Raw genomic sequence first — 13882 nt, forward strand, 5'->3', positions numbered from 1 at the left:
TCATCTGTTGAAGGGCATCTCGGCTCCTTCCACAGTTTGGCTATTGTGGACATTGCTGCTGTGAACATTGGGGTGCATGTGCCCCTTCTTTTCACTACATCTGTATCTTTGGGGTAAATACCTAGCAGTGCAATTGCTGGGTCGTAGGGTAGCTCTATTCTTTTTTTTTTTTTTAAGATTTTATTTATTTATTTGACAGAGAGAGAGACAGAGAGAGAGCACAAGTAGGCAGAGTGACAGGCAGATGGAGAGGGAGAAACAGGCTCTCCGCTGAGCAGGGAGCCCGATGTTGGGCTCGATCCCAAGACCCCAGGATCATGACCTGACCTGAAAGCAGCCGCTTAACGGATTGAGCCACCCAGGTGCCCCGGGTAGCTCTATTCTTAACATCTTGAGGAACCTCTATATTTTTTTTCCAGAGTGGTTGTACCAGCTTGCATTCCCATCAACAGTGTAAGAGGGCTCCCCTTTCTCCGCATCCTTGCCAACACTTGTTGTTTCCTGTTTTGTTAATTTTTTCCATTCTAATTGGTGTAAGGTGGTATCTCGTTGTAGTTTTGATTTGTATTTCCCTGATGGCTAGTGATGTTGAGCATTTTTTCATGTGTCTGTTGGCCATTTGTATGTCTTCTTTGGATAAGTGTCTGTTCATGTCTTCTGCCCATTTTTTGACTGGGTTATTTGTTTTTTGAGTGTTGAGTTTGAGAAGTTCCTTATAGAAGTTTTTAAAGGCACTCATTTAGTGACATACTATATGACTTCTCTCAATCTATAAATCCGGTTCAGAAGAAAAATTATTGTCATATAATTCATTACTTTATTATGTGGAGATTTTGAAGTATTAATTTGAGAAAGCCTAAGTGCTTATTTGTAAAATTTATGGATATGTGTGCCTGTAAGTTAGTCTCATGATACAAGTTACATTCATTTTCTGTGAGCTGCTAATGGCGTTTGAGAGTTGATGACACTTATCAGTGATAGCCCAGTGACTTTCAAGGACCCAAAGGGTCTACTGATAAGATAAAATACCTAATATATAAATTGTAGAATAATTGTGTATTCTTCCTTTCTTCTTATATTAATTGCATTTCTGTATTTTTAAAAAATATTTTAACATAAATCCACCCAACAAATTATAATTTATTCCCTCTCATTTTATGATACAAATCTCTTAATGTTGAGACACTTGCTCTCCATTTAAATGTTTGTCATTTTATAATCCAGAGCTTACTCTTTTTATTCTTTTATTACACATAGTCAAAGTAATATATTTTTTTAAATACCTCATGGATTAGACTTTGTTTATATGCCCTACAGATAAAATTTTTGAAAATGGGCCATATTTTCTGTCCAAGGCCAAGGTAGTAAAAAGGCTGAGAAGCTTTTAAGTTCTATCACATTAGGCTTAACTATAAACCAGGGGAACTCTCGGCTTGTGAATTCTTGTCATTCTTACTGACATTTAATAATTACCTGTTTGGAGATGTGTGAAAGGGTTTTTTTTGTTTTTTTGTTTGTTTGTTTGTTTTAAGTGTCTATTGAATTAAAAACACTTCAAGGTAGGACAGTGAATTTCCCATATCCCCTAAAATAAACCACTATCATAACAATGAGTACAGCTGCTTGTTATGGTTCTGAACTCGTGGACAGTTATGAATTGAACCAAGGAACTGGCTCGTTCAGAGTAATCACAGGCATTTGTGAAGAAACCCATCCTCTGAGATACCACGTTTACCAAGCTCTGCTGGCTTTCTTTCAGTGTCTGCATTTCCCTTGTCTGTGTTTGATCTTTCTGTGGGTTGATGCAAGATCTCTTCCCTCTTACTCTGAGCGGCATGGTTTTCACCCCTTACCACTGTTTCTGTCATCAGTTTCTTTATGAAACACCAACTGATATCACCTAAAAGGTGTGAATTTTTTTTAGCACTTCTTCCTTTTCAACCTTTGACTGTGTACTCAAATGTAACTTGGCATTTAAAAAAATTACTAGTAAGCTTTTTAAAAATTTTTTTCTTCCTTTTTTTTTTTATAGTTTTTAAAACTGTGAATGACCTTACAAGAGAGCTCTTTGCAGCCTTTGCTGCTCAAAACTGAGAGCAATGTTATCTTCTGATGGATTGGGCACAGTTATTTAGATCATGTAAGCAGACAATGAGGGCTTTATTTACTCCATTATGGCCCTTTCCTATGTCATTAAATTCAACTCCTGACATGGTCCTCCATGAAAAACACTTTTTTTTTTTTTAAAGATTTTATTTATTTATTTGACAGAGAGAGAGATAGCGAGAGCAGGAACACAAGCAGGGGGAGTGAGAGAGCGAGAAGCAGGCTTCCTGCCGAGCAGGGAGCCCGATGTGGGACTCGATCCCAGGACCCTGGGATCATGACCTGAGCCGAAGGCAGACGCTTAACAACTGAGCCACCCAGGCGCCCGAAAAACACTTTTTAAGTGGCCACTAAGTAAGGAGTAGGAGGAAAGAACTTGCTTTCCTCTGTTGAGGAAGACAGTCCCTCAGTCGGTATCTGTCAAAAGCAGGCCTGATACTGGGAACTGAGCAATCATATTTCGACTGTAGTGGAAAAACATTCTTGAGTTTGGGCTGCACGGCCTCCAGACATGCCTGAGAATACACTCAGGTGTTGGGGGAAGGTGATTCCCTCACCACTCAGAACACCCAGGAGGAGACTCCAAGATAAAGATGAACAGGCCATTCCTTAGAGCTGTAGTATCAGTTAGGTGTTTCTGTCTGCTCATTCACCATTTTCTAAAGTCTTGTTTACATGTTTTATAATTTATAGTCTACTACGGACAGTTAATAAAGGAAACGCTACATGCTCAAACTCATGCCAGAGCAGTAAGGGAGTAGCCCTCCCCCAGCATAGGTGATGGAATGGGTGATTGATGAGAGACCCCCACAGAGGAGAGAATGTAGGGTTACCAGTTGCAACCACCCCTTCTCAAGTTGAGACGCCAGGCAATTCGTTCATTTATTTGTAATTCTGAAATATTGCCAAGATGGGTTAATTTAAATGAAGAGAAGAGCCCTGACCCCTGGTAAGCATTTAGTAAATTTAGCTGTTGTTTTCTTCATTTAGAAAGGAGCTTGTTCAAGGTTCCAGAACTAATAAACAGAGAAGCCAGGTTTCAAACACTGGTCTGTTCATTGCATAACCCAAGCTCTTTGCTCTGCACCCCTCAGTTACCTAGCTCTGAGAAGGCCAATTAAATACTAGAGGTTATTTTATTATTTTGGTTAGCAAGCACTACATAACAGTCTAGCTTAGGGGTCAGCAAACATTTTCTGTAAATGTCCAGACAGTAAATATTGTCTGCTTTGCAGACCATATCTCTGTCACAAGTACTAAAATTTGACATTACAGTGTGTAAGCAGCCATTGACAGTATATAAATATGTAGACAAAGCTATGTTCCAATATTTATGGACACTGAAATTTGAATTTTATATAATTATCATATGTCACAAAAAATTATTCTTCTATTTGTTTGCAACCATTTAAAAATGTAAAAAAAAAACAAAACAAGTAAAAACCATTGTTAGTCCACAGGCTGTACCAAAACAGGGAGCAGATTTGGCCCACAGGCCATAATTTGCTGACTCCTGAACTAGCTAAACTTGAATATATCATATTTGTGTCTTTCTGCCTAAGGCTTGAGAAAATGAGAATGAAAGGTTCTTAGCTTTTGAAAGAGACTTACATGCAAACATTTTCATTAGAAGGAAAATGTTATGTTTTGGATCTAATGACAGTCCCTGCCCTCCTTTCTTCTTTTGGTCCCTCTAAACCCAACACCTATCCTGGAAGAAATCAATGTCTGGGCTCAATTATTTGATAAGGTGGTGATTATCCCAAAGGAAGAAATGCTTTCCCTGTAGCCTTCCAGACAGAAACCAATGAAAAATATATGCTTCTCTGGATGATCTGTGACGATGTTTGTGTATCAGGAACTATGCCAGGTGCTGGGATACAGTGATAACTAGTCAGATCCTCAGACTCAAGGGCATATAGTCTATTTTGGAATATTAGGGAAAGATTCCTGGAGGATATGACACCAAGAAGAAATGCAAGTTCCAAGGGAATCTTGTGGCCTTCCCTCACCTGAAACATATGGCTTCCAAGGTCATTGCAGTAGGAGAAGGGAGCTAGTTTCTCCTTGAAGTACTAGATTCTTTTGAATTCTGTGAAATCTCATTTTCCTGGATTTTATTCTGCTTTATTGACCAGTTATTCTTGGTCTCTTCCTGGTCATTTTTCTCTTCTCAGTATCAATCCCTATGGCTCCCTTCTTTTCCCAGGTGACTTTATCCAGTCCCATGGCTCTAAAACTAGACAGATGATAGATAGAAGATTAGATAGATAGATAGATAGATAGATAGATAGATAGATAGATAGATAGATAGATAGTATATAGTTTTAGTCTTGGACAGCCTCCAAAACTTCAGATTTGTGCTCTAATAGCCTATTCCATATCTCACCTAGACATCAACAGACATTCTGAACCCTACATAGCCTAGACAAAACATTTTTCTTCAAAACAAAATGTTTCTAAAATACTTGTTTTAATATTTTCTCTTTCAGTAAACACCACCACCATCTTCCTAGTTCCTGAAGTCAAAAATCAAGAAATTATTCTTAAATTCTCCTTTAAAAAAAATTCTCCTTTGGGGCGCCTGGGTGGCTCAGTCGTTAAGCGTCTGCCTTCGGCTCAGGTCATGATCCCAGGGTCCTGGGATCAAGCCCCGCATCGGGCTCCCTGCTCGGCGGGAAGCCTGCTTCTCCCTCTCCCACTCCCCCTGCTTGTGTTCCCTCTCTCGCTGTCTCTCTCTGTCAAATAAATAAATAAAATCTTTAAAAAAAAAAATTCTCCTTTATCAGCACTTGACTCTTGTAAACATTCAAAATCTGTTCATTCCTTCTGTTGCCACCATGATTATCCTAGTTTAATCTACTTTCTCCTTACAAAGGTTAACAACAAAATGAACAGTTATTAACCTACCATTCAACTTAAATACTATAAAATTACCAATATATTCCTACCCCTGTCATGCCTCCCCAGAGGTAACTCTTATCCTGTACATTTATCAGTACTTTTCTCATAGCCTTCAGAAATGTATCTCTAAACAATAATTAGTTTTGCTTGTTTCTGAGCTTAATCAAAATTATATAGTGTAATGCAACTTGCTTTGTTTCCCATCAGCAGTCTGGCACAATGCCTCCATTAGTTTAGTATGGATGAAACCTCCCTGCTTCTATCAAGAAACAAGCTCTTCACTTGTAATCCAGATGTTAAAAATGCTAAAAGAAGCTTGGGGTGCCTGGGTGGCTCAGTTAAGCATCCAATGCTTGATTTCACCTCAGGTCATGATCTCATGGTCATGGTCTCAGGGTCATGAGATTGAGCCCTGCATCATGCTCCGCAGTTAGCGGAGAGTCCGCTTGGGACTCTCTACCTCTCTCTCTGCCCCTCCCCTGGCACACACTCTCTCTCTCAAATAAATACATCTTTTAAAAAAATGTTGAAAGTTTATGTTTCTAAGAAAAAAAAAAAAGAAAGTGCCCAACTATGTCAAATGCTGCTGAGAAGTCCAATGACATAAGAACAAAGAAGTGACTATTAGATTTGGCAACACAGATTCACTGCCAACCAGAGGCAGTGTCAGTAGAATGATGGGGAGACAATCTCAGGTGCTGTAGGTTGAGAGTGAGTGTGAGGTGAGGGACTAAAGATGACAATTCACAGCTCTTCAGGAAGTTCTATAAAGGAGAGCAGAGATACAGGGCAGTAGCTGGAGCAGGATGAGGTATCAGGAAATGCTTTGCCTGGTTTTGTTTTTAGGATCAGAGAAAATATAGTGTATTTTCAAGGAAATGATAAGTTCCAGCAGAGAGGGAGAAATTAATGATACAAGAGAAGTGGGGGAGAGGTCCTTGATAAAGCAAGAGAGGATGGGATCCAGCACTCAGGTTAAGGGGTTGAACTTTGATGGAAGTAGAGGTGCTATGTCAGGGAATCGATGGTGAAGTTTGGAGGTTTCCATGGTGGAAAAATGAGGGAATCCCTGCCTGATTACTTCCTTTTGCTCAGTGAAGTATGAAACAAAAGCATCAGCTGGGAGAAATATATCATTAGAAGTGGGCAGGTGGAAGGGATGACGGCACCAGCTACTGGGAAGGAACAACCTGTGAATGGTGGCCCTTCACAACTAGTAAAAGAGGTGTCAGGTGAAAAGAGAGAGTGAACCAAGTGTTAAACATCATTAATCAAGAAGGAAGAGGAATGGGGGAGCCTGTATAGGACTTCCCGTGCAGACATAGCAGGTGATAACATCTGAAAGTAAAACTTGTTTAATCAAGTGGATACTTGTAAGATCTGTTTGAATCTAATTGTTTAAAACTAGATTTTAGATAAATGTGTCATCCCCAAAAAGTGCACATCAAGGAACCAGGGCAGCGAATAACTTATCTCTGCCTTGCCCTGCCTGGAGCATGACTTGGACCAAAAACTTCTCATGTGCTGCATTTAGTCCACTACCTGAAACCTCCCAAGATAATGCCTTTTCCATATTCTCTTTGTGTTAAATTCTCCCAAGATAATGTCTTTTCCATATTCTCTTTGTGGTAAATTCTCCATTTTCACTGTTCTTGGAAATTTTTATACTCCTCACTGTGTGAAAACCTCTGTCGAGGGATTGCTTTCCACCTGCAGTTCAGTTGCTCTTGTCCACGTTCCTGCACTTGCCTTAGCTTTAGATATGGATGCTCATCTCAGAAGCACAAGGATTGACTCTGATTTGTTTGCCACACATACTTTTTCGTAGAAACCCAGAATCTTGGGATTTTAGAGTTGAAAGCACCCTCAAGGTCATTTAGGCCAATCTCCTGCTTAATTTAGGATCTTTGCTTTTTTTTTTCCATGCTGGTGATTCTATGCAACCCTGTAGTTTCCCCATTTATTATATAGGAGGTAGTTTCATCTCAGGAGACCTTTCATTTCTCAATATTTGTATTTTTAATAATTTGTGCCCATTTGTTTTGTAATCACTTGGACATTGGCCTTTGACTTTCCTTTTCTGGCCTGCCTATAATAGTTTTATCTGCCTTTGTTAGATAACACTGAGGTTAGAACTTCAAGTGATTTTGCGTCAGTTGAATGTCAGAGATTCTCTTTAATATCAACTCTTATTTGCTTTAAGCAGCAGTGGTTTAACACCCCCGGTCATGAAATTTTACGCTTTGAAACTCACACAGATTCAACTAATGATTTCTCTCCCATAGAGGCTAACACAGCAGGTGGGCACCATTAAAATTTCAGTTTCACTTGCAATTTTTCCTTTGAAGAGAATGTGATTCTAGAATTCAATTCTTAGGTCCGTAGTAATCCGGTAGGTTGTAGACCTTTAATGAGGCAATGAGTGTTCGTTTAAATAGCTTACCAATATGTAATTAACTAGGGACATTAGCACTAACGAGTCAGCTGGCTTTGACATTGAGCACACCCAAGTTTCCAAATCCTGATTATGTAGTCAATGTCTGGATTACCTAGTTTGCTCACGTCTTTGCTCAATGTAGTGAACTGTAATGGAAGAGCAGCGTCCTTGGAAACAGTGAAACCTGGGCTCAGCTCCTGGCTTTGCCATTTACCAGCCCCAAGTGTTCTGTAGATCATTTAACCTTTGTAAGGCTCCTTGTCCTCGGCTCTGAAACAGGTGTAGCTGCATGCACCCCCTGCATTGTGTGAGGATTAAATGAGATAATGTGCAGTATATAAAGTGTCCAAATATTTCCTGGAACATAGTAGGTGGTTGATAACTGTCAGGTCCCCTTTCCTTCTGTTGCCTGTGCTTTTTTCCTTTTTGCATCTGGACTAGTAGAAAAAAAGTCCTAGGCTTGATTTCTGGGTCTCTGTTCATAATCCTGAAGGATGGAGAGCATTTTCAGAATGTCTTAGGTAAGCATTTCTTATCTCTAGGTCCTCATTGCAAGGGTAGAAGTTACCACTAGTGGGAAGTGAGGGGAAGAAAATAAGTGAATATTTAGAAAAAAAACAGAAAGGGAAGAGGGTGAGAGAGGCAGGAAAAGGAAGTGACAAAGGAAGACAGTAAAACATGAAAGAGCACCTATTGGGGTTGGAAGTATTGTAGAGAAATTGTAAGCCTTCTCAGAGCCAGGTAACTGCAGGGTGCAGAGCAAAAAGCTTGGGCTATGTGATGAAACAGACCAGTGTCCAAAACCTGGCCTCACTTACTAGTTCTGGGACCTTGAACAAGCTCCTTTGGCTCTCAGCACTTCATTTTCCAAAACAGCAACAGATAAATTTACTGAGTGCTTACCACAGGTCGGGATTCTTCTATTCATTTAATTCTCACAACATCCCCATGTGACGTATAGAACTACGACACTCATTCAACAGATGAAACTGGCTTAAGGACGTGGTTAACATTTGTTCAAGATCGCAGAGCTGGGAATTGCACATAGGTAGTCTAGCTCTGGAGCTCACACTTTAACCACTGTGCTAGAGCTGTGTACATCATGGGGGTGAGGAGGACATGGGAGGTAACTGTGAGTGGGGCCCCCACAGGACCTGCCCAGATTATGTGCAGGTGCATGTGCTCCCTACTTTTCCCTCTTTCTCTTCTCCTCTCCCTGGCTGCTTGTCCTCTGTTTTCCTGGTGGGACTTAATGTTCTGGAAACTTCCATCTGGTTAAATGGAACTTGCCACTCGAGAAGGAACCCCTGTGTAGCTTCATCTCAATACAGTCTAAGTGTCATTGCTAAACAAGTTAGACTGGTGCAGCTGAAGACTGTTTTCTGGGGCTCCTTCTGTGGATTCCACCCCTGACTATAAATCAAGACAAATCTGATAATGGGAGAAATAAAACTATTTCACCCACTCACATGCGTGCACACACACTCTCTCTCTTATAGACACAGGAGTTTGTTATTCAGTTTCTTTTCTAATCTGTTTGATTGACTTTTTCAAATTAAATTAGGTCATATTTGACCATAATCTTATGGATTGGTGGTTATTCCTTCTATCAGTTCAGCCTGTGTTTTAGCATCAGGTAGCTAATATTGCCTGGATTGTCCATTTGCTCATTCATCACCTAAAAAAAAAGAGTTATTGGGAGCATATTACATTCTAAGCATTGCATAGGTATGAGGGATATTAAGACGAATGAGATAGGCCTTCCTTTCAAGTAGATCATTGCCTAATAATCATAAAACCAAATAATTATGCCACAACATGGTAAGTTCAGGAATGGAAGTGAACACAGTTTATCATTTGTATTTTACATTTTTACAGGATCAAAAAATATGTTCCTTATGATTTATGGTTTTATTTTTCTGCTTAGAATTCTTTCTGCATTCCAACAAAAAAGAAAGAACCACACATACTTTCTTTGAGTTATTTTATCAATACATATTTTAAGAGTAAATAGGAATCTAATTTCCTCACCACCATTTTTTAAAATTTGTTTTTAAGGTAACCTTGTGTTTTCTATAGCCAATGATATACATGTTCATTGTTTAACAAAAGGAAAGCAATACTGGGGCACAAAGAAAATTGAATGTCTTATAATCCTATTCTCCCCGAGTTATTTATTAAATAAGTAATTGCCTTTGAAAGGTTTTATATTGTGTATCTGTGGATATGTGTGTGTGTGTGTGTGTGTGTGTGTGTGTGTGTGTATAAAAAATATGTTTTTTCCCCTTCAAAACAGAACCTACAGGGACATTGGATGTCTGGTACATGAAACAGCACATTGACTACAGTAGACAACAGATTTCTCTTTTCTGGAAGGTAAGTTTTCAGTGTCAATGTAAAATTCAAGAGAATTATATATTTAATTGTTTTTTGTCTTTGTTTTTATTGAGATATAATTGTTACACAAAAAGAATTATATATTTGAACAATGTTTAAGGCCAAAAAATAAGTTTTATTTCTGTAATGGCTTTATACGAGGCTTCAGACTTAGTTGGAGCTCATTTTCTCAACGATATCATCAGGACCCTTGACTCAGTGTCATTAACTTTTGCCAGATAAGGGTGAGAGCTCTGGCTGAGTTCTCTCCTCCACACACCGCATCGTTTCCTCATCTTCTTGCATCCCTTCCCATGCCCAGGCATGTCCATCCTCTGACTCTACTCCAGCATTTCTTCTGACTCTTGCCCCTCCCAGTCACCCTATCTCCCCTACAGACAACATCCCCAGCAGTGACCATGTCACCTTACTTATGCACTTTTTTGGGAAATTAAAGATGGGAAGTGTGTGGATATGGGTATTCAGGAATATATTTTCTATGGTCACCAAAAAGGGAGAGGGTGGAAAGAAGGCTGCTCTACCTCAAAAACTCAAGCAATAGTAGAAAATAGTGTGAACAGGAACGGAAAGCAGCTCTTCCTCAGGAATCATAGTAAAACAGTAGTGATTTGAACAACCTTCCAGAAAACAGGGAGGCCTAATGTTATTACAGGATGTGAGAGTTTCACAAAGTGCTGAAATCTGGGGCGGTTATTTCACGTAATCCTTCAAAAACCCTGTGAGGTAGGTACCAGGTATCCCCACTTAACAAATGGAAAAACTGAGAGAGAGAGAGGATGTTCTTCCTACAGTTACCCAGCTACTAAGTGCAGAATTGAGACCGAAACCCCATCCAGACCTCTTTCTGCTACATCATGACTCATCTTTATGAAAAGAAAATACTATTTGAGTTGAGCTCCTGATTGGATGCTCAAAAGAGGTTTTCAGGTGAGCTATACTCCTCTTTACTTCCCCAAGCCTGCATCCCTCTCACTACACCTCTTCCAGTTAAGGGTAAATCAACAGTTTTGGAATTATGAAGCTGATGAGCACAAAACCCCGAATAGTCAGAGAAATGAATATAAAGTCCTCTGATGGGGTTAGCATGATAGATTTTGATAATTGCAATCTTCTTCAGTTTTAAGAAATGAGCCAGGCAAGAAATGAGCTCTTTCTCCCTCTTTTCCTTTCTCTCTCACACGCACACAAAATGTCTGGTATGAGACTACTATAAATAGCTTGGTGAGTCATAATCAAGCTCTTCACTTTGAAACTAAAACTGCAGCTTAAAATTTATTTTAAAATAAAGCCATGTTTAAGAGCAAGACAATTCTCAATGCAAGACATTTAGAGCAGCCATAATTTGTGAATATTATAGAAGAAACCAGCTCAGTTCTTGGCTGTTGGTTTTCATTTTCACAAGTAAGCAACTGGTTAAAAACAAAATTCCTCCTTCCATAAAGAGTCCTTCTCCCTAAATGTCCTCAGCAGTGATCTGTTTTAGTTCCAGTAAACATACTTTAGCCACAGGTAAGGCTCAGCCAATGTGCATATGCAAATTCTTCTCTGCTTCTCATTTTAATCTTGTCCCTAATCCTTGAAAAGCCTAAATTCTAAAGTGAGGTCTTGGAATTCAAGAAGACTTCAATTCTCTTCTAGTCCACCCTTGCTGTCATAAACATTGCTCCCACTCCAGCCAGGACAGATAGATACCTCTGTTGGGACCATCTGGGACAGGTAGAATTCCGCTTTCTAAGCAGTCCATGCTGTGGTGGGCATCTCTTATTGTTAGAAAATTTTCCCTTTTGGGGGTTCTGGGTGGCTCTGTTAAGCAGCTGACTCTTGATTTCAACTCAGGTCCTGGGATCAAGCCCTGCGTTGGGCTCCATGCTCAGTGGGGAGTCTGCTTGAGGATTCTCTCTCTCCTTTACCTCTGCTCCTCCCTTAACTCATGTGCACATTCTCCCTCTCACTCTCTCTAAAATAAATAAATAAAACTTTAAAAAAATTTTCCCCTTTTGTGGAGCCAGAATTGTGGGTACTGGACTGGAACTGGCTTGAATAAGAAGCCAAAAATGTAAATACTAGAAATTCTACAGCTTGACACCTGATGGTGATCAAGACAGGGCACCTTCAAAACCTTCAGTGACTATCCAGTCTGAGAGGCTCCTTAAGGAATATTGGATCTAGTCCTCAGTTTTGCAGGACCATTACAGGATTAAGTCCTTTTCTGCAAAATCCTGGGCTTCTTCAGGGACCCCAAGTAGGCCACTTACCTGGGAGTGGGAGTAAAAGACTGACCAGAGTTACTGAGATGAGCGGGCCTGCTTCGGACCACAGAACTACAGAGCCCGAAACCCAGAGGGAATGTAAGCAGTGTGCAGTCCCACCACTCGCATTACAAACACAGAAACAGGTCTAGGGAGATGAAGTGATTCCAAAGAGGATTTCAGGTATTGTGGTGCTTGCTGCTGGGAGACTTTCCTGGGCAGAAATCACTGCCCCTTCTGTCTAGAACCCCTCCTGTCCCGCTCATCCAACTGTGGATTCCTTATGCTACTCTTAGGCAGGCTTGGGAATTTGATGGGATGGTGCCATGACGTAGGGACTTGTCTAAATGACAGACTAGAAGGAAACGCTGCAGCCAGATCAGGTGCCTTGTGGTGGGGCCCAAATCAGACCTCACTGGGGAAAGGAAGCAAAGACGTACGTGTGGTGGCTTTTTTTTTTTTTTCACTTTGATGGGTACTGGGAAACCCAATGAGAGGGACACCCTGCCACTGCGGAGAGGGGGATTTCAGGTCTTAGCACCAAAGGAAGCCCCAGGTAAAACCCCATTAGTCTATGAACAAAGTAAGAACATGTTTCTCTTGCGACTGGGGAAATGTGAGATGACCTTTCATTTTTGTAGGATGTTTACATCAGAAGAGAGCTTGGTGCTGAATGAGTATAGCCCATGTGTGTGAGGGCGTGAAGTATGAATGTAGGTGAGTGTGAGTATGTGTGAGTGTGCATCTAAGTGAGTGATATGTGTGTATGTGTGTTGTAGATGTATGTGAGTGCAAAGGGTAAGTGTGAATGTGTGTGTGTGAATGGGTGTGAGTTTTTTATATGTGTGTGGGTTGTGAGTGTGGGTATGTATATATGAGTGTATGTGTCAGTGTGGATGCATGTAGGTGAGTGTCTTAGTCCATGTGGGTGTTATAACAAAATACCATAGACTAGGTGGCTTATAAACAACAGAAATCTATTCCTCATGATTATGAAGGCTGGAAGTCCAAGATCAGGTGTCATTATGGTCAGGTGAGGGGCCTCTTCTGGGTTGCAGACTTCTCATTGTATCCTCACATGGCAGAAAGGGCTAGTGAGGGGTGTCTGGGTGGCTCAGTGGGTTAAGCGTCTGCCTTCAGCTCAGGTCATGATCCCAGGGTCCTGGGATCGAGCCCCACATCAGGCTCCCTGCTCAGTGAGCAAAGAGTCTGCTTCTCCCTCTGCCCTTACCCCTGCTCATGCTTGTGCTCTCTCTCTCTGAAATAAATAAAATCTTAAAAAAAAAAAAAAAGAAGAAGGGGCTAGTGAGCTCTGTGGGTTCTCTCTCTTTTTTTTTAATATTTATTTATTTGACAGAGAGAGACAGCGGGAGAGGGAACACAAGCAGAGGGAGTGGGAGAGGGAGAAGCAGGCTTCCTGCAAAACAGGGAGCCAGATGCGGGGCTTGATCCCAGGACCCCGGGACCATGACCTGAGCCGAGGGCAGACGCTTAATGACTGAGCCACCCAGGTGCCCCTGAGGGTTCTCTCTTTTTTTTTTTTTATTCTTATGTTAATCCCCATACATTACATCATTAGTTCTAGATGAAGTGTTCCATGATTCATTGTTCGTGCACAACACCCAGTGCTCCATGCAGAACGTGCCCTCCTCAATACCCCCCACCAGGCCAACCCATCCTCCCACCCCCCTCCCCTCTAGAACCCTCAGTTTGTTTTTCAGAGTCCATCTGGTTCTCTTTAATAAGGGCACTAATCCCATTCATGAAGCCTCCACCTTCATGACCTGAT

The 13882-nt window shown here is 40.8% G+C and overlaps 1 protein-coding gene across 2 annotated transcripts in view; it reads left to right on the forward strand.

Annotated features, from left to right (window-relative positions):
• IL12RB2 (interleukin 12 receptor subunit beta 2) overlaps positions 1 to 13882 on the forward strand; it is a 78981-nt gene that overhangs the window by 26474 nt on the left and 38625 nt on the right. For both annotated transcript variants that reach the window (XM_081818595.1, XM_081818594.1), the window contains exon 8: positions 9744 to 9823. In XM_081818595.1, the coding sequence (XP_081674721.1) occupies positions 9744 to 9823 (80 nt within the window). The remainder of the gene's footprint in view (positions 1 to 9743; positions 9824 to 13882) is intronic.

This window comes from Leptonychotes weddellii, chromosome 4 (genome assembly GCF_054177405.1).
Source record: "Leptonychotes weddellii isolate Sample4059 chromosome 4, ASM5417740v2, whole genome shotgun sequence".
NCBI lineage: Eukaryota > Metazoa > Chordata > Mammalia > Carnivora > Phocidae > Leptonychotes > Leptonychotes weddellii.